At 37.3% G+C, this 19,688-nt stretch overlaps 3 protein-coding genes across 5 annotated transcripts; 2 read left to right on the forward strand and 1 right to left on the reverse strand.

The window, feature by feature from the left end:
• Positions 1-318: 318 nt before the first annotated feature.
• On the forward strand, positions 319-2,722 carry LOC100803694 (exocyst complex component EXO70B1). Its single transcript, XM_003544857.5, has one exon. It carries the CDS (start codon positions 543-545, stop codon positions 2,475-2,477), a length of 1,935 nt encoding a protein of 644 aa, XP_003544905.1. The 5' UTR covers positions 319-542; the 3' UTR covers positions 2,478-2,722.
• Positions 2,723-7,680: 4,958 nt separating this feature from the next.
• Positions 7,681-9,599, forward strand: LOC100787275 (uncharacterized). 3 transcript variants are annotated; one of them, XR_001384506.3, is made up of 3 exons: positions 7,681-8,002; positions 8,097-8,824; positions 8,925-9,599. XR_001384506.3 is itself a non-coding variant. In XM_014766611.3 (2 exons), exons 1-2 carry the CDS (start codon positions 7,849-7,851, stop codon positions 8,470-8,472), a joined length of 510 nt encoding a protein of 169 aa, XP_014622097.1. In that variant the 5' UTR covers positions 7,681-7,848; the 3' UTR covers positions 8,473-9,599. The 3 variants fall into 3 exon arrangements, 1 of the variants encoding a protein (XP_014622097.1); XR_005888248.1 differs by having other exon boundaries at positions 8,097-9,599; XM_014766611.3 differs by having other exon boundaries at positions 8,117-9,599.
• Positions 9,600-10,448: 849 nt separating this feature from the next.
• LOC100787796 (disease resistance protein RPP13) lies at positions 10,449-13,157 on the reverse strand. Its single transcript, XM_014766534.3, has one exon. It carries the CDS (start codon positions 13,107-13,109, stop codon positions 10,476-10,478), a length of 2,634 nt encoding a protein of 877 aa, XP_014622020.1. The 5' UTR covers positions 13,110-13,157; the 3' UTR covers positions 10,449-10,475.
• Between the last annotated feature and the right edge of the window lie 6,531 nt (positions 13,158-19,688).

Below are 19,688 nucleotides of genomic sequence, written 5' to 3' on the forward strand. Positions count from 1 at the left end.
AAAAGATTCATAGACCAATTGGGTTCCGAAAGAAGATAATTTTTGTTTTTTTATTTTTTTATTTTTGCTGATGATCCGAGAGAGAAGATAAATACTAAATCTAAACAGTAACAAAAAAGATAAAATTAGTGACCCAAAAAATCCAACTTAAGAAATAGAATTATGCATCACATCGATATTTACCAGTCGTTCCCCATTTTTTTCTATTTTTGCATTAAAAAGTGGAGTCAAAGGTCAAAAGACTTAATAGCAAGGTTGGAAATTGGAATTATCAAGTACTAAAATCAACGAATAAAAACATAAAAGCAATAGAAAAAAACAAAGCTACCACCAATCAAAGAAACCGCAACCCACGTTCACTCTCTTCTTCTCTGGTCTCTGCTCTCTATTTCCGCGTTGTCTCCGTTTTCCACTTTTGCCCTCAACTTATTCAACAAAGCGCGTCTCCCAAGGGGCATAACGGTCATTCCACACTTCTCTGCCCCTCTTCTTTTCCTTCCGTGCAAGTGATGAAATTGAAGCAAACTAACTTGAGCTGAGAAATGTCCGAAAACGGAGAAGAGAAATTACTCGCTGTGGCGCGGCACATAGCCAAAACGCTGGGCCACAACAACACCATGTCTGATGACATATTCCAAATACTATCGAACTTCGATGGAAGATTCTCGAGAGAGAATCTTTCTGAGAAGGGCGCAGATGTGGATCCCAGAGGCTGCGCCGCACTGGATCATTCCCTCAAATCCCTAGACCGCCGGATCTCTCCCTACGTCTCCTCCGACCGCACAATCTGGGCCGACGCCGCCGATTCTGCTGCCTTCCTCGACGCCGTGGACGAGCTCGTCGCCGTCGTCGCCGAGTGGAACCACCTCGCCTCCGACAAGTCCGTCGCCGCCTGCCTCGTCCGCGCCGAGGACATGCTCCAGCACGCCATGTTCCGCCTCGAGGACGAGTTCCGCTCGCTCATGGAGCGCGGCGGCGAGGCCTTCGACCTCACTCGGAGCCACCGGAAAGGCGACTCAGCGGGGAATTTGCCGTTCGAGTCAGACGAAGACGTCGACGAAGAAGAAGAAGAAGCGCGGAACGTTGGAATAGGAGGAGGAGACGAGGAGGAGCAGATTCCGGTGGCGCTGCCGGTCACGGACTTCGACATCGTCATCGACGCACTGCCGTCGGGGACGATCAACGACCTGCACGAGATCACGAAGCGAATGGTGGCAGGAGGCTTCGGGAAGGAGTGCTCGCATGTGTACAGCAGTTGCCGGAGGGAGTTCTTGGAAGAAAGCGTGTCGAGATTAGGGTTACAGAAGCTCAGCATCGAGGAGGTTCACAAGATGACGTGGCAGGACCTCGAAGACGAGATTGAGAAATGGATTAAAGCCTCCAACGTCGCTCTCAAGATCCTCTTCCCCAGCGAGCGCCGTCTCTGCGACCGCGTCTTCTTCGGATTCGCCTCCGCCGCGGACTTCTCTTTCATGGAGGTCTGCCGCGGATCGGCGATTCAGCTGCTGAATTTCGCCGACGCCGTCGCGATCGGGAGCCGGTCGCCGGAAAGGCTGTTCCGAATCCTCGACGTGTTCGAGACGCTGCGTGACCTATTTCCGGAGTTCGAGGCTCTGTTTTCTGATCAGTTTAGTGTGTCGCTCAGGAATGAAGCGATTACGATTTGGAAGAGGTTGGGGGAAGCGATTAGGGGAATTTTTATGGAGCTGGAGAATTTGATTCGCCGGGACCCGGCAAAGATTGCAGTTCCTGGTGGCGGACTTCATCCGATCACTCGCTATGTGATGAACTACCTCCGTGCCGCATGTCGGTCACGGCAGAGCTTGGAGCAGGTTTTTGAAGACTATGGCTTGAAAGAGTACCCAAAGCTTGATGATAGGGTTCCTTCCTCTTCTTCTCTGTCAGTGCAAATGGATTGGATTATGGAACTGTTGGAGAGCAATTTGGAAGCAAAGTCCAAAATTTACAAGGACCCTGCTTTGTGTTATATTTTCTTGATGAACAATGGGAGGTACATTGTTCAGAAGACCAAAGATAGTGAATTGGGAACCCTCTTGGGAGAAGATTGGATCAGAAAACACGCTGCAAAAGTTAGGCAATTCCATGTGCACTATCAAAGAAGCTCGTGGAATAAGCTATTAGGGATTCTGAAGTTGGATAGTAATGGGTCAATGCCCCATATTAACTTGGCAAAGTCAATGAAGGAGAAACTCAAGTCGTTTAACACAGTTTTTGAGGAGATATGCAAGGAACAGTCTTCATGGTTTGTCTTTGATGAGCAGCTTAGGGAAGAAATAAGAATTTCGCTTGAGAAAATCTTGCTTCCTGCGTATGTAAACTTTGTTGCAAGGTTTCAGAGTGTTCCTGAGCTTGGAAAGCATGCTGATAAGTATATTAAGTATGGAACGGAGGAAATTCAAGCAAGACTCAATGGTTTGTTTCAGGGAAGCAGTGGATCAACTGGTAGCCGAAAGTGAAGGTGAAGCTGCTACTAGTTCTTCTTGTGTATTTGTAGTGTAATTAAAATTAAAATACAATGTTTTGATTATCACAAAATTGTAGTCTTGTAGTCGTGTACTATAAATACTACTGTATGTTATTCTTCTTAGCATCATAGTGGAGGATTGAAAAAGGATTTTCAAGTAAGAGCTACGAGTTACAAAATTAACCTTTGTGTTGTAACATTTGAGGTGGTTCTTATATTGGTCATTGGTTTCATCAACTCTTTTCTTGTGCAGGGCTTAGAATAGTATAGTATCAGTATGTATTTTACTGAATCAAGCAATTTTGTATGTTATATCATTTATGTACGTTTTTTGGGTTTCCTTGAGTAGATTTGCTTGGTTCTATTCCAAAAAGTTTAACAAATACTTCGACGATTTACAAATAGTTCATGTACGAATATTTTAACCTTATTGGTCCTAAAAAACTGAATCCGTTCTTTAGTCCCTTAAGGATCAGAATATTCCTCCAAAGTATATTAGAGTTTTACGAGTTCTTATTTTTATTAGTTCATGAAAGATGTTTGATATGCAGGACAAGTTAAGAGTTAATTGGTTGTTCTAACTACTAATTAGTAATTAGAGAGATTCTGTGTCGATGGAATTTGATTGAGCCAATCAACGATATTTTTGCTTTTGTTTTACTCTAGTTAAAGGAGATAAAGCGCAATGTACTGTTTATTTCAAGTAGTGGTTTATGTGCAGTGTAGCATTAACCTTCCCCCGTGTTTGGAGCGATCTTCTTCCTATCTTTATACCAAATATTAATTCTGAAGTGAGAACACGAAACCCCATAGCTGATTTCTAATTACCATCAGCCTAAATCTCTAATCTATAGTGTTAACTGATTCTATTATTTAACATATTTCACTGCAATCGAAATTTTGAAAATGTCCTAAAAGTTGGAGACGAAAATGACCACACACCTAAAGCTTTTTCATTACCTGAATCGTAGCCAGCTTTGTCTAAACTCTGAATTCGTTAAAGTCATGCATTGCTGTTAACAATTCGTAGCATTTATTTACGGAGTAGCAAAAAGAAAATATCAAAGTAGACAGCCACTTGCCAACTAAATTTTGAGATATTTAGGATTAGGATTGTTTTTCTAAACTAGATTTTTTTTTAACTTGGGGTTTATCATGTGCAAAACAATTTTGTTGATAGGCGAGAAACAATTATCATACTAAATTTAAGATTAAACATAATATCCAAAATGCTGTGAAGACAATTATGTAAACAAGGTTTCAATATAATTAAGGGGTAAAAACATATAAGAAAATGTGTAAACGAGGATATTCCCTTTATATATAGATATAGTTAAACAAGACATTAGCTTGTCCAACTTTGCCAGTAAATGTATGTAAGGTCATCTTAGGGGTCATCTTAGGAGTCCTGGCTCTGGAAGAGGGCATCTTGTATGCTTGGAGGTAAGTAAAACCTGATCTAACTAATTTAGAGTTCGGACGGGATATGTTGCTAAAGTCTAATAAAAAATTATTTTTGTCAATGATCGAATTCGAATAATATTTAAACGATTTCAATTTTAAATTCAACACATTAATTATTTGTGTTCAATCACTTGATACACTGTACTTCTGTGATTGAATTATAGTTCCACGACACCACAATAACAATAAAAGTCTAAGCTACCTCAAAATAAATCATACTAGATTATTATTGCTGAATTGATCATAATTCAATAACTATTTTTAAATAAATTCAAGATATTTTTATTTTAGATCCCCAAAAAGAGTCAAATTTGATTTAATTATGAAGCTTGATACCCTCCATTTTTTTGTTATGAAAATAGCTAAATGTGTGTGTACTAAAATTCATGTTCTACAATATTATGTGTCGATTTGGTGAAATCTATTAGTTATGACAAATCATTAATTATGGAATGACAAATCATCATGCACTTCAAGTAGGGTGGGAATAGGCCACACCAGGTTTTAAAAGACATGAGCCTAGCCTACGATGAATTTTTGAGGTTTGAGTCTGGCCTATAGCCTATCAAAGGTTTTTATTTTGGCTCGGCCTGACATTTTTAAAAGCCTAGCCGGGCTTGATAGCCTTTTTAAAGGGGCACATGAGTCACACCTAAATTGTAATTAAAGTCTTACTTGATTATAGAAATGGAAGTTATAGAGCAGTAATGTGTAATCAAAGTCCGTTAGTTTTAAAAAAAATAATTAATTGTACCCAAAAAATAATATAAGTATAAATTGGTACAAAATATATATATATATATATGTCGGCCTATCAGGCTTATAAGGCTTTTTAATAAGCCTAAGCCTGGTCTATTTAATTTAATAGGCTTTTAAAAAAGTCTGAGTCTAACCTTTTAATTAAATAAGTCAGTCCAGGTCAGACTTTATGTAGGCCAGGTCATAGGTCCCTGTAAGCCGACCTGGCCTATTCCCACCCGTAACTTCAAGCATGGTTTGAGTTTCGATCCTTGGGTTTGTGCATATGAAATAACATTTATTGGAAGATGTCAATCCTTGAATATCAATACCTCAAAGGATCAATCAAGAGATACCTTGTGTTTAGCCAAAAATAAAATAATTTAAAAATATGAAAAAAATGCAAGGCATGTATGAAAGGCAAAAAAATATAACATTTTTTTTCTAATGTGTGCAACATTACACAAAATAAGACTAATTAATTATCTAATTTTACCTAATTCAGATGAACACTTATCACTAATGATTCTTTCAAATTTATTATTATTTTTTCTTTATTTAGATTAATAGTTTCACTTTCAATCAAAATAATAAATATTTCTCTCATTTAATCAATAGATTCATTTCCTATAATATTTTTATCTCCAAATAAAATAACTTATCTCTTTCGAAAAAGATAAAAATAATATTTAAAAGACATTACTATATTCATTTTTTAAACGACCATAATTAGATTCATCGATTTTTCATTTCCTGATATTTTTCCTAAAAAAAAAGCAGTTTTCTTTCTTATTTATTAAATAAATTCAATTCCTTTAGAAAAAACAATAATTTTTATAATACCTCTCCCTCCAATAAATAATAATAACTATTCTCCTTCTTCCGTCAAAAATATCAATTCTCCTTCTATTTCTATTCAACGTAACATTATGTTGTTGTTCTATAGTCAACTTTTGAATCTCATAACCTCTTTAAAGTGTCATAAAAATCTTGCATAGAAAATATATGTTGGACAATAGTAGATAGGCAAAAAAGCTATTGTTCTTTTTATATCTTTTAAAATAAATGAAATTGATGAATATAATTATGGTGTTTAAATATTATTTGGATTTTTTTAGGGAAAAATATTTTAGGAAATGAATCTATTTAATAACTGAGAGAGATTGATAACTGCTAAATAATAGTGAATTAATAGTGGAAAATCGGTCTAAAATTAACTTAGAATTAATTATTTAGCAATTATTTATGCTTTAATTTAGAAAGATTTAATTAAATTCGAATTTTGATTGCAGATGTGAAAAAGGGAGGTACAACAAGCAAAAATGAGCAGAAATAAAGGAAAAAAAAAGAAAATCAAAAGAAGCCCAAGTCCAGCAAGGCGCTAAGCGCAGGACGCGCCCAACGCGCAAGAAGGCAAGGCGCTAAGCGCGACACACTTCCTGATAGCTCAGTTTTCAAACCTCTGGCACTCAGTTCTCTCCTTTTTCTTCCCTTTTCTTATATTCTTATTATCTTTCTTTCACCCCCTTCTCATTGTAAAACCCTCATAACTATGAGTGGTTAATCCCCTAGCTAGGGCCTGGCAGGCCTAAAAAGCTAATGATGTATGGAGCATTTCAAGAGTTATCAATAAAAAGAGGAATTCCCTCCAGGTTCTTTATTTATTTACCGTTCTTTCTTTTTACATCCTGTATCTCGGAACTTGCTTTCTGTTAGGGTTTAGTTCACTAGGGAGAGGGTAAAGCCTAATTAGGGGTAAAGAATAAATACTTGAATCTATTTTAAGGGTTAGGCCACTTGGGAGAGGGTAACGCTTAAGAGAACACTAAAAGGAGAAAATTATCGGGTTATCTTTTAGAGGGTTTTTCCTTCCAGTTTCTTTTATCTGCTTTTCTTTCTTGCTTATTCTGCATCTCGGACTTTGTTTTCTGTTAGTCTTTAGGCCCCTCGGGAGAGGGTAAAGCCTAATTAGGGATAAGGAATGAATGCGTGAATCGGTTTTAAGGGTTAGGCCACTCGGGAGAGGGTAACGCTTAATAGAACAATAAAAGAAAGAAATCATTGGGTTAGCATGACTTAATGCCTCAATGCCCATGCTTTAGTATAATGTAAACTTAATGCATCTTAGTTATTGAGTCTTCGCACCGGCCATTTGGAAGATAGGTGATTAAGGTAGACTTGTCATCATGAGGCATCAGGGACAAGTAGATGGATAGATGTGGGGCAAAATTAGTTTATTGGTATTGATAACAGACAAATCCATAATTCATATATCTAGGCTAATTAAACTTGTCAGGTTTTAGCGATTTTATTATATAGATTTTATTTCCTATTTTTATTGTTGGTTTTTCTTAGAAGTAGTTATTTCTTATTTTACTGTTGAGTTTTAGGAGTAAGCATTTAGATTTAGTAGATTTAGATTTTATTTATTTGAATTTCGTAGAAGTAGTTATCTTTATCGCAATTTAAATCTTCTAATTTTATCCATTAATCTTATCTTATCTATTATCTTTATCTTTTATTTTAAATTTTAAATTTCTTAGATTTAGATTGTCTTGAATTTTATACACGAATTTTACAACTTGCAAACTGAAGAGTACTTCACATAAGTGCAACAAAATTCCTGTGGTAACAGAGATCTTTATTATTTTTGATTGAAAGTGAATCTATTAAACTAAATAAGGAAATGATACTAATTAATTTGAAAGAATCATTAGTAAATATTTATCTGAATTAGGTAAAATTAGATCATTAATTAATCAATATAAGTAGTTAAGAAACTTAACTACTTGTATGCAGTGAATACTAATTACATCTACAAAATTAGCAAGTGAACTTGCTTAATTTGCATTTCAACTTTTTCCTTTCATGAAACTTGTCTTGTAATGCGAGAGTTGACACTTTGGTGTGGTAGTTGACTCTTCAGTGTGGATGAGTTGCATTATTAGACTTATGGTTCCTTTGGTGGAAATTTCATACTTGTTATCCGAGACCAGGTTTTTTTTTATCCCTTTTCTAGAAATTTCATCTGAAGAAACGGATGGGCTTCTCATCCTTCTGGAAAATGCTTTCTCTATAATCTCCATATATCTGTCTGTGAAAGTAATTCTCTATACCCATTTCAGATAGAACATGAATTCTTTGACCACACAAATCGTGACATGGCTGAAGCAGGTAGCAGTATGGAAATTTGTTGTTTTTGTTTCAACTGTTGTTGGACTTGTTTGTTATGCTCTCAGCTCCTCCTTCAGCTGTCTATTTGGAGAATGGAGCATGTTGAAGATCTTCATCTTCCTTTGGAGTCTGTTTCCAAAGGTATGTCAACACTCAACTAGTCTCCTATTCAAAGCTCTTTCAGCATTCTTGGTTTTGACCATCACATCTGTGTATTCCTATTTCGCTGATAAAGCTGTGAATGGAAAACCATAGACACCACATCATACGAGAATCTTCGAGTCCAAGATGATTCTGTAGTGATTGATGTCAACAATGCTAGGATGATGCAACAACTAATGACTTGTATCAGTGCGCTTCAGCGTGGAAACTCAAATCTCACCAACATACTTTTTGAGTACCTTGATGATAAATCTGAAGTAGCAGGTATTGACCATAACCCATTTGTTAAGGTAATTGTTCGGCCAGATGTCAAGGAGAATCCAATGACCTGTTGTGTCATGGACTACTTGGAGCTAATTTTAGAACAATTCGTATGTTTGCTGATAGAACAGGTACAACTTCTTCGATTTCTAATTGTAAAATTGGATCCTTCTGATTTTCAAAAGTAACAATTTTGATGCCTTCGTCCATTTGCCCGAGTTGATCGTTACCTAATAACATTGACCAATCTAATTGTTATGTGGCGCAATGATTTATTGGTTATTAGTGAATAATTGGGATTATTAGTTTGATTTTGTTAATAGTAAATTAATTAAAATACTTTTATAACAGATTTGAGAAGCCTCACTGGATCATCTTTGTGTGAATCCGCATAGATTTGTACAAGATCAATAAGGTGCTCCAGATAGATTTGAACAAGACCATATATACCCTTTGCAATCAACAGTCGGTTGCAAAACATCACTATCACAATTTAATGGCTTCAATCCACAATTAAGTGCAATGCCATTGCTGCTTTCAGTAAGATTTTTTCACTCCAATTCCTTCTCAAATTCCAAGTAACAGCATTCTAATAGAAACTCGGTGTTACGAACATAACAAATATGTCTTATCACTATAGGCCAGTTGGTCCAAGTGACACAAGGACACAAGAAATGAGTGTTGGGCCCCATAAAAAGAGACCCAAGCTTGAGAAGACTACTTCAGTGTGGCCGAAGGACTACGTTGGACACTAGCTCTACCATTTAGTTTTAAGAGTAATTACTTTTATCACCTAAAATTGATCATTTTCATATTGTTATTAGAATCTGAGTTCTGTTTGAATTTATTACTCGTATCCTCAGGTTGTTAGGGGAAAAATCTATCCTATATGTATCCAAGCACGGAATGAAAGAAGGCAGAGAAATCATTACTCAGAAATTCCCTTTTCAGTCTCTTTGCTATTTTGGAGTTACTCTTACTTGAAACAAGTCCTCATTCCTTTACTCCTCTCTATCACTCGGCCAGAAAAACAGAAAAATAATAAAATAAAGAACAGAGAGAAAAGAGATGAAGCTGAATTAATATGATTGCAGAAGCATAAGGGAAGATAAAGAACAGAAAAGTACAAATATGTGTGGCAATAAGATTAGAAAGATTAGAAAGACTATAACAAAAGGAATGAGGACTCTTATGAAAACTCAGCAATGTCACAACACGTGTGGCAATAAGATTAGAAAGATACAGAATGATAAGAACCACTACACGTTATCATGATGGATTTAGTAAGACTATAACAAAACTCAGCAATGTCAGACAAAAGGACAAACCCACTTGCATTGCCATTATTCCAGCAGTTATGAGAAGCACTAAATGATTATGAGCTTAAAACCTTTCATCAACACAACTTTTTGGAGTTTGTCAGCCAAGTATTCCGGGGGAGACTTAATATGCACTAGTAGTAACATAGTCACTGACCAGAGTTGTTGAGGAAGAAACAAGTCAGGTCATTGGATAATGAACATATGTCGAAGTTGGGGCATTGCATCTTTCTCTAATCTCCAATATTTGACTCTTATTCCTCTTATATGAAACACTTGGAGTTGCAGGAAGTTTCCCTTGCAGAAAACCATATTAAGCACAACATAATCGTGTTTTGCAATTAGTTTCATATAATTAGCTTATAATATTTTTCTTAGTCATTTGAATAATTAGCTTCAACAATTAGACGTGCTAAATGAATTTATTTATTTTTTCTTTTTCTTTTGAGTGGATGTGAAGGAATATGGTTAATTTCCGATGGCTATGACGACTATGATAAAGTTAATTACTTGTAGGATCACTTTTGTAGTGTAGTAATAATATGTTGTGAGGAATGGTTAGTAATTTAAAATTAGATACAGTTAAGCTATATATACACATAAGTTTTTCATGAAAACTTTTTAAAAATATTCTTAAAAAATACCATTATACATTAATGTTAGTTTTTAACAATATATATCAAACATAAGTTTTTTAACATATGGTTTCCAACAAACTAAAAACTTTTGTTTTACATGATGCCCCCTTAATTTAATATATTATTCACAAAAAGAAAAAAATACTTTAGGTAATATAAATCTGTAATCATGAGACACAACTCCATACACGGCAAGGAAGCAACATCCATTCTCAATTTGAATTTCCTGCTATTTCAAATTGGAAATTTATTTGGACAAAGAAAATGGAAATGTAAATATTGTACAGACCCACTTAGCTCCAACGGTTGTGAAGCATTAGAGACTATGAGCTTACAGCCATTCCTGGGCTCCAAATCTTTTAGACTGTTAGCCAATTCTTTGGGGGGCCACAAAACATGCACCAGTCGTAAGGCAGTCAATGACCAAAGTTCTTCTGGAAGCTCAGACAATCTATAACATTTATCAATGACCAGATGTCGAAGTCGAGGCATTGCATGTTTCTCTAATCTCCATTGTTTTACATGTATTTGCCTCATATGAAGCAATTGAAGTTGCGGGAACTCTCCCCTGCCAATATCAAGAAGAATATCACGGATGTTTGGAGTTAGTTTCAAGATTTGAAGGTTGGGAAGTCGTCCTAGTGTCTTCAAGAAAGGTTGGGGATCAAGGAATGCAGCTAGATCCAAGGTTATCTTGGTAAGATTTGATGGATACGCATTGGTGTCTGATGGAAGTTCAAAACCGCGAATTACTTTTAGGCTATGAAGATTGCTGAGGCGCTCTAGACTTGATAACATACATGATTCATTAGGAAGGCGCAAAGCTAATTTTCGCAACCTAGGAAATATGCCACTGTTCAACAGGGAAATAATTTGTTGTGGATGCTTACCTGATAACAAAAGGGTTTGGAGATTCTCCATTCTATTTGCTTTTGGCATGAGGACTGGTAACTTCCCATCCCCACTCAAATAAAGATGTCTCAGTCGCTTCAACGTCCAAATTTTACTGGATACTGTCCCACGATATCTTACATGCAGTGTTTCTAGATTCCAAAGGCTGCATACACAATCTGGAAGGTGCTTCACTTTTATTCTCAAGTATCTTAGATGGATCATCCTCTTCAAATCTCTGGGGACTGAATAAGACGAAAACCCATGAAACATATCACAATCAAGCACACGGGCCAACTTGAAGTTTTTCAAAACAGGAACTAGGTCCGCTCTATCACTACCAAAGATGAACATAGAACGAGTGCATGATTTGTTAAATGTGTTTGCAGCGACATCCGAGTCTCGTTTCAAGTGGATGGACATTCTACGGGGATTGGTATTACTGACGGTATCAATGGTGGAGTTTGTGCAAACCTCCAGAAACTTATCAGACTTGCTTTCTGACATGCAAAGATCACGTAGAAGATCATGAATCCGACATGTCTTGACACCCCCTTCACTCCTCCTTTTTGCCACTTGCACCAAGCTGCGATCCACTAGCTCATCCAAGTAAAAGTCAGCTACATCTTCCAGTTCTGTTGTTGTATCTGCAATTCCAGTTTTTTGTGGTTGTATGAACCCTTCTGCGATCCAATATTTGATCAATTGCCTTGCACTGATCTCATAGTCTTCTGGATAGATTCCAAAATACAGAAAGCAAGGCTTTAATCTTCCAGGCAAGTTGTTATAGCTAAGCTTCAGTATATCCATCACTCCAGTCTTATCCTCTGTAAGATGCCAACTCACTTCCTTGATTCTTGACCACTCTCTTTGTGACTTCTCCTTCTTGGCAACGAGTCCTGCTAAAACAACAATGGCAAGTGGTAAACCCCCACAAATTTTCACAATGGATCTACCCAGAGGCTCTAAATCAGACGGGCATTCTTCCCCTCTAAAAATCTTCTTTGTGAAGAGTTCCCAGCTTTCATCTTCATTGAGGATGGGAAGGTAGTAGGGAGACGCAGTTCCAGCATAGTGTGCCACCTCTTTGTTGCGACTTGTTATGAGAATTCTACTACCTGTTTGGTCATCTGGAAAGGCTCCTTTAACCTCATCCCATACTTGGGTTTCCCAGATGTCATCAAGCACTACCAGATACTTCTTCCCTTTCAACCATTCTGCTACCTTCTTCTTCAGTTCTACCTCACTTAATTCTTCAGATGTGGATGACATTGAACATTTGAGAAGGCTGAGAAGAAATTCCTTGGGTCTGTAATCATTGGACACAGAAACCCATGCAAGGCAAGGAAACCGCAGCTGCACTTGATTGTTGTTATAGATCTTACGGGCAAGAGTGGTCTTACCCAATCCTCCCATTCCAATTATGGAAACAACTTTAAGACGTGACTCACTTTCCATGAGTTCCTGAATTACATGGCTTGAGTCATGCACTAAGCCCACTACATCTTCTTCCTCCACCTCCCTCCTTCTTTTGAGGAGTGATTCTGCTTCTGCAGCAGCTTCTTCGCTTCGGAATTCACCTTCTCCAATGCCATATCTGTCCCTGTTCTTATAGATCTCATCGATCCGATTCCTGATCTTCTCTATGTCAGAGTTGACTTGGTGAAGCACCATGACATGTTCTTTGAGGTGGAATAACTTGCTCAGTTTGCTTCTCTGTTTTTGTTTGGCAATGTTGGAAACGTAGGTGTCAACCACATCTTCAGCTTTGTGGGCAACATCTCTGATTTGGCTCACCACTTCTTTCACCATCTCATGACTGCGCTTGCCCTCAGAATTCTTGAGGAAGATGTCTATAAACTTGAGCTCATTGCACAGAGAATTGATTTTGTCCTCCACGCCAGAAAGCAACTTGTGCTCATCTTCAAGCAGCCGAGACAAGTTATCTAACACAAAAGCAACAACACTATCAGCCATTTCTGTGAAACAGGAAATCTTGCGTGAAAACTCTAGAGAGTTTGTGGACAGATAGTATCCGGAGTAGACAAGGAACAATGACAAGTGGACACCAATACAAGAAAAGGACGCGAATATTCGTGGACCCGCGTTTCTATCGACCTTTTTAATCACTTTCCAACGTGAATAGTGCCACATACATACTAGCTGCGTTGATAACGGAGATTAAAACTTAACTTATACGTGTGTACAGAACTTAAAATTTATAACTTTTTTGGTATATGAAAAAATTATAAAGACAACCTTGAAGGCCAAAATGTCAATCAAACCTAACTATTTTAACCTTGTTTAATAAGTGCGTACGGAGAATAAATCCAGTTTGCCTTGAGAGAAAACTTGACTCGAACTCCACTTCATGTCAAGTTTTTCTTTTTTAAGTCCGGTACTCCATGTCAAGTTTTATCATGAAATGAGTAAATTCCTACAATAATTAACACTTCAAAATTTTGGGATCTAAATTCCAAATTTATTTGACATGTTACCATCCTCACTTCGCTCATTCCTTCGTGGGTTAGTACTTAGCACACCTTCCCTTGACAAATAAGCCTTTTTTAAAAAATAATTTATCCTTCTCAAAATTAAGTTAAAATCATGGAATAATAAAATTTAATTCAAAAGGTAAATACAGTTTTACTCGTATAGCTTAAAGACAAATTTCCGTCAGAGTAAATTTTCCACACAAAACCCATAATAGGATCACACAGACAATATCATTAATCCCTGACGGCAACACAACATGGAGGTACAAAAACCTGACACAAAAGTCCATAAGAAATAAATCCAATTCTTTCCAGTTCTCATGTTTTCACAGACTAAATTGGAAACTATAACCTAAGAATGATGCAAATGAAAAACGGCAGATTTCAGAACAGACTATATAATATGAATCTAGAGACTTGGATTTACAAACACTCCAAATCTACCAAATATACAGAGAAGGAAAATGACCTCCAGCAACAACAAAAAAAGAAGCCCGGTACCCCTTTTCCTCCAGATAAGAAATATATATATATATATATATATATATATATATATATATATATATATATAACCCCCCTATTCCCTCAAATGCTGTCGAAGGAAATGAAAGATAAATAGATGCCCCCGTATCAACTTGTGTTTCGTATCTGTTGACTTGAAATCTGAATCAGAATCAAAGAAGAGGCAAACTGCGGCACAATCATCAACCTTACAAAAAGGAAATTTTGTCTTCCATGCCCCAACAGCTCACTCAACCACTGCTCTAGCAGCAGTAGACTGTGAAGCAGATGCTACAATGTCCACAACTTCTTCATTTGACAGAACATCCCAAATCTGCCCCCAAGAATCCAACACTTTAAAATAATTCAATATTCCATCTAAGATTGGTATAAAAAACACAGACTTGGAAGATATGGCCATCTGTTCCTGCTGTGCTTCTTCCGGTGCTCCTAGCTGGTTGATAACTGCTAAATAATTGTATTTTGATGATAGAAAATAAGGCAAAATTGTCTTTAAAAATAATTATTTAGCAGTTATTTGGGCTTAAATATTAAAGAATTGATGTTTTGTTGAATTTTGGCTGCAGATATAAAAACTGGAGGTGTAACAAGCAAAAAGGCTAGAAAAATTGAAGAAAAGAAGAAAATCTGAAGCAGGCCCAGTCCAATACGCACGCTGAGCGCGCGTTACGCGCTAAGCCTGCAACACGCGCGCTAAGCCCGCGATCTAACAGAAGCGTGCGCTAAGCCTGCAACACGCGCGCTAAGCGCGCGATCTACACGCGCTGAGCGAGGGGGTGTCGCGCTGAGCGCGCCTACGAAGGCCCAAAGCCCACTCCAGCAGCTATAAATAGAGAGCCAGTCCAAGGGACAGACACCACGACAGAACCCCCTCTCCTAGGGGTTTCATTTATTCCCTTTCTTTCTTTCACCCCTTTCTCATTGTAAAGCCCTCAATGGCCATGAGTGGCTAAACCCTTAGTTAGGGTCTGGCAGGCCTAGAAGCCAATGTGATGTATGATGTACTCTTCACTATTTATCAATGCAATACCAGGTTTTTCTTTCCTATTTTCTTTTCTGTTTTTACCTTGCATACTCATCTTTATATTCTGTTAGGGGTTAGATGCTCGGGAGAGGGTAACTTCTAAATAAGATTTAAAGAAGATATGCATGCATTAGTTTTAGGGGTTAGACGCTCGGAAGAGGATAACTTCTAATAGAACAAGAAGAAAAGATATCATAATAAAATCATTGCTAGGCATAGAGTGGTTGCATTATGCCCATGCGTCAAAGCAAACATCTAGAATTAGAACTTCATGCATTTTATCTATTGAGTCTTTGCAAAGGCATTTGGGGGATAGATAGGTAAAATAGGCTTGTCATCGTGAGGCATCAGGGGCAAGTAAATGAATAGATGTGGGTGGGATAAAATCACCTGAATTGATAAAGAAAAAATCATAAACTCATACATCCTAGGCAGATAAGGCAAGTCAGTTCCTAACACTATTTTATCTTGAATTTATCTTTTATCTAAATCTTTTTTTTATCTTTTATCTTTTTCTTTATCTTTTAATTTTATCTTTAATTCTTTTATCTTATCTTTTCTTTTCTCTTCTAAGTTTATCTTTAAATATCTTATCTTTTCTTTACTTTATCTTCTATCTTTCTTTATCTTTTATTTTAAATTCTTATCTCTTGCTTTTAAATTGGATTTGCATTAATCTAAGTACAAACAAAGTCCCTGTGGATTCGACACTCGGACTTCCGAGAACTTTACTACTTGTAACGATTTGGTACACTTGCCAATGAGTTAACAAGTTTTTGGCGCCGTTGCCGGGGACTTTGTTTTTCGTACTTGATTAATTGCATATTCCAATTTGTAAGCAATTAGTTTTCACTCTCTATTTTTATTTTTATTTTGTTTTTTGTTTTTTTATCTATTATTTATTTTAGCTGTTTTATTTTATTATTCAATTTTTTTCTCTTTACTCATTCTTACTTTATTCTTCTTTTTTTTTTTATAAAAAAATAATAAAAAAATTTAAAAAAAAAAATTTATTTATTCTGTGATAACGTGCACGGTAGTTATTTCTTTTGTTAACAGTGCACACTCCTTCTTCGAAGAACGCATCATGGCAGAAAATCGTCCACAGAGAATGACGCTAGAGGATTACTCTAGCCCTATTATACCTCAGTACTTCACCAGCATAGCTAGACCAGAGGTGCAGACGGCCAACTTCTCATATCCATATTCCTTGATCCAACTGATTCAAGGGAATCTATTTTACGGCCTACCAACTGAAGATCCATACGCACACCTGGCCACATACGTCGACATTTGCAACACGGTGAAGATAGTAGGAGTGCCTGAAGATGCCATCCACCTTGACTTATTTTGTTTTTCCTTGGCCGGTGAAGCAAGAACATGGCTTCGCTCGTTTAAGGGGAATAGCCTGTGGACATGGAACGAGGTGGTGGAGAAGTTCTTGAAGAAATATTTCCCAGAGTCCAAGACCATTGAGGGAAAGGTTGAAATCTCATCCTTCCACCAACACCCTCATGAATCATTGAGTGAAGCCCTTGATCGCTTTCATGGGTTACTTTGGAAGACTCCTACACATGGGTTTAGCGAGCCAGTCCAGCTCAACATCTTTATTGATGGCTTGCAACCCCATTCCAAGCAGCTCCTTGACGCCTCAGCCGGTGGGAAGATCAAGTTAAAGACTCCAGAAGAAGCTATTGAGATAATAGAGAATATGGCGGCCAATGATTATGTCATTCTATGCGACCAAGAGCCCAGCCCACAGGAAGAAAGCACTAGGCTAGAAGAATTGCTGGTACAATTCATGCAGGAAACAAGGTCACATCAGAAGAGCACTGATGCAGCAATCAGAAATCTGGAAGTACAATTAGCTAAGCTAGTTGCTGAAAGGCCCACCGAAACCTTTGCGGTAAATACTAAGATGAAGCCCAAAAAGGAGTGCAAGGTAATTTTAACTAAGGAAGATGTGGAAGAAGAAAAGAAGGAAGAGATAGAAAGAAATGAGGAGAAAACACAACAATGGGAGAAGCACTCACAAGTAAAAATTCAACAAGAAAGTATTCTCCAAGTCAATACCACTCCTCATCAACTGATAGTCAAGGAAGAAAGACATGGAAAACATGATAAACCCTTAAGTGTCCTTCCCTTCTTGACCACCAGCACTTTTCTTGCTACAATATGGAAGGTGTTTCCAGTATACATGAGTTTCATGGCGTCTCTAGCTAAGAGGCGAAAATGCAAGGAAGATGTGTTCTTTGTGACCTTCATGCCACCTTGAAGGCATTTGACTCGTCAAGCTAATGACGTTAAAGAAGCGCTTACTGGGAGGCAACCCAGGATTTCTTACCCTATCTTTCTTTAGTTAGTTGCAGTTGTTTTTTTTGGGTAGTTGTGTTATTTCTTTTCTTTACTTATGATTTTATGCATTTTAATTTCAGTAGTTTAAATTTAGTCATTGAATAAAAATTGCATGATATCTGTGAAGTCACTATTTAGGCTTTTTCTGAAGGATTCAACACTTGAAATGCTACATGACAATTGTGAAAATACTGGTTTTCTGGAAGCAAGAGTTAGTCAAACAGTGAGACATGAATCACAAAGAGAGAAAAGGTTAGCTTGATGGAAAGAGATCACGTTCCGGTAAGCCGATAACTTTATCTTGTCCTGGAGAGCTGTGTGAACTTAATTATGAGAGAACGTCTGTTTTTAAATTCCTAATTTTACATCATTCTTAGACTGTTAGATTATTTACATAAGGTGGATATGATCAAGGCCATGTTTTTTTTATTTTAGCCACATAGCCAAAAAGCCAACCTGTGATGAAATTTATCCCTTGCACCCTTGTTGAGCCAAAATTAGTAATTATTATTTTTAAATAAAACCCCTGAGCCTGATTGTGATATCTCTAACCTTATTTTAGGGTTCTAAGAGAGCATAAAGGTTTTAGTCATAATAAACCCCTAATTTGGGGGATGGGTAGAATGAAGATGGTCTTGGGAATGTAAAAGTAGCACATAATAAGGCACCCAAAAAAAAAAAAAAAACTTGTTAGCCCAAAGTCTCTTTCCAAAAAAAAAAAAAAAAAAAAAAGAAAGAAAAAAAAAAAGAGAAAATAAGGGCAGAAAAAAAAAAAGTGCCATAAGTACTAAGGTTGGAAATAAGAAAAATAGATTGCATATGTGTTAAGGCTGAAAAACAAATAAAGCCTAGGCTAAGTATAAGTTTTTCTAGGATGAATGCTCTCTTATAACCATAAGTTTGAAATCCCAGAAAAACCATGATTTATTGTCTAGCCAGGCCCCATTACAAGCCAATAAAAGTCCTTAGTGATCCACCAAATGTAAGTAAGAATAACTTTAACTGAGATGAAGTGCAAATTTGGGAATCTTAATTGCAGGTCGTAAAATTTCAAACACTCACCCCAAACACTTGTGCGTAGAGATAAACACTAACCTTGTGAGGAAAGTGAGGCAAACCAACTTGATTGATTTCCGATACTAACCAATTTCATGTTGATGTAATTTATGCTTCCATTGTGGGATTATGACAAATGCGGAAAGGACCAGTTGGAGGAATCTGAGAAATTGTAGCCATTGAAAGTGTTGAAGTATTCGGAGCCTGCTTTTAATTTGATTTGCTTGGGGACAAGCAAAGTTTTAATTTGGGGGATTTTGATAACTGCTAAATAATTGTATTTTGATGATAGAAAATAAGGCAAAATTGTCTTTAAAAATAATTATTTAGCAGTTATTTGGGCTTAAATATTAAAGAATTGATGTTTTGTTGAATTTTGGCTGCAGATATAAAAACTGGAGGTGTAACAAGCAAAAAAGCTAGAAAAATTGAAGAAAAGAAGAAAATCTGAAGCAGGCCCAGTCCAATACGCACGCTGAGCGCGCGTTACGCGCTAAGCCTGCAACACGCGCGCTAAGCCCGCGATCTAACAGAAGCGTGCGCTAAGCCTGCAACACGCGCGCTAAGCGCGCGATCTACACGCGCTGAGCGAGGGGGTGTCGCGCTGAGCGCGCCTACGAAGGCCCAAAGCCCACTCCAGCAGCTATAAATAGAGAGCCAGTCCAAGGGACAGACACCACGACAGAACCCCCTCTCCTAGGGGTTTCATTTATTCCCTTTCTTTCTTTCACCCCTTTCTCATTGTAAAGCCCTCAATGGCCATGAGTGGCTAAACCCTTAGTTAGGGTCTGGCAGGCCTAGAAGCCAATGTGATGTATGATGTACTCTTCACTATTTATCAATGCAATACCAGGTTTTTCTTTCCTATTTTCTTTTCTGTTTTTACCTTGCATACTCATCTTTATATTCTGTTAGGGGTTAGATGCTCGGGAGAGGGTAACTTCTAAATAAGATTTAAAGAAGATATGCATGCATTAGTTTTAGGGGTTAGACGCTCGGAAGAGGATAACTTCTAATAGAACAAGAAGAAAAGATATCATAATAAAATCATTGCTAGGCATAGAGTGGTTGCATTATGCCCATGCGTCAAAGCAAACATCTAGA

Source organism: Glycine max, chromosome 14, assembly GCF_000004515.6.
Source record: "Glycine max cultivar Williams 82 chromosome 14, Glycine_max_v4.0, whole genome shotgun sequence".
NCBI lineage: Eukaryota > Viridiplantae > Streptophyta > Magnoliopsida > Fabales > Fabaceae > Glycine > Glycine max.

What these genes read in the sequence shown, in the direction of transcription:
- LOC100787275 (XM_014766611.3), top strand. Translation starts at nt 7,849, where the DNA reads ATGGCTGAAGCAGGTAGCAGTATGGAAATTTGTTGTTTTTGTTTCAAC. An exon ending in TTTGGAGTCTGTTTCCAAAG is followed by an intron (nt 8,003 to 8,116) that starts GTATGTCAACAC and finishes GGAAAACCATAG; the next exon opens with ACACCACATCATACGAGAAT.
- LOC100803694 (XM_003544857.5), top strand. Translation starts at nt 543, where the DNA reads ATGTCCGAAAACGGAGAAGAGAAATTACTCGCTGTGGCGCGGCACATA.
- LOC100787796 (XM_014766534.3), bottom strand. Translation starts at nt 13,109, where the DNA reads ATGGCTGATAGTGTTGTTGCTTTTGTGTTAGATAACTTGTCTCGGCTG.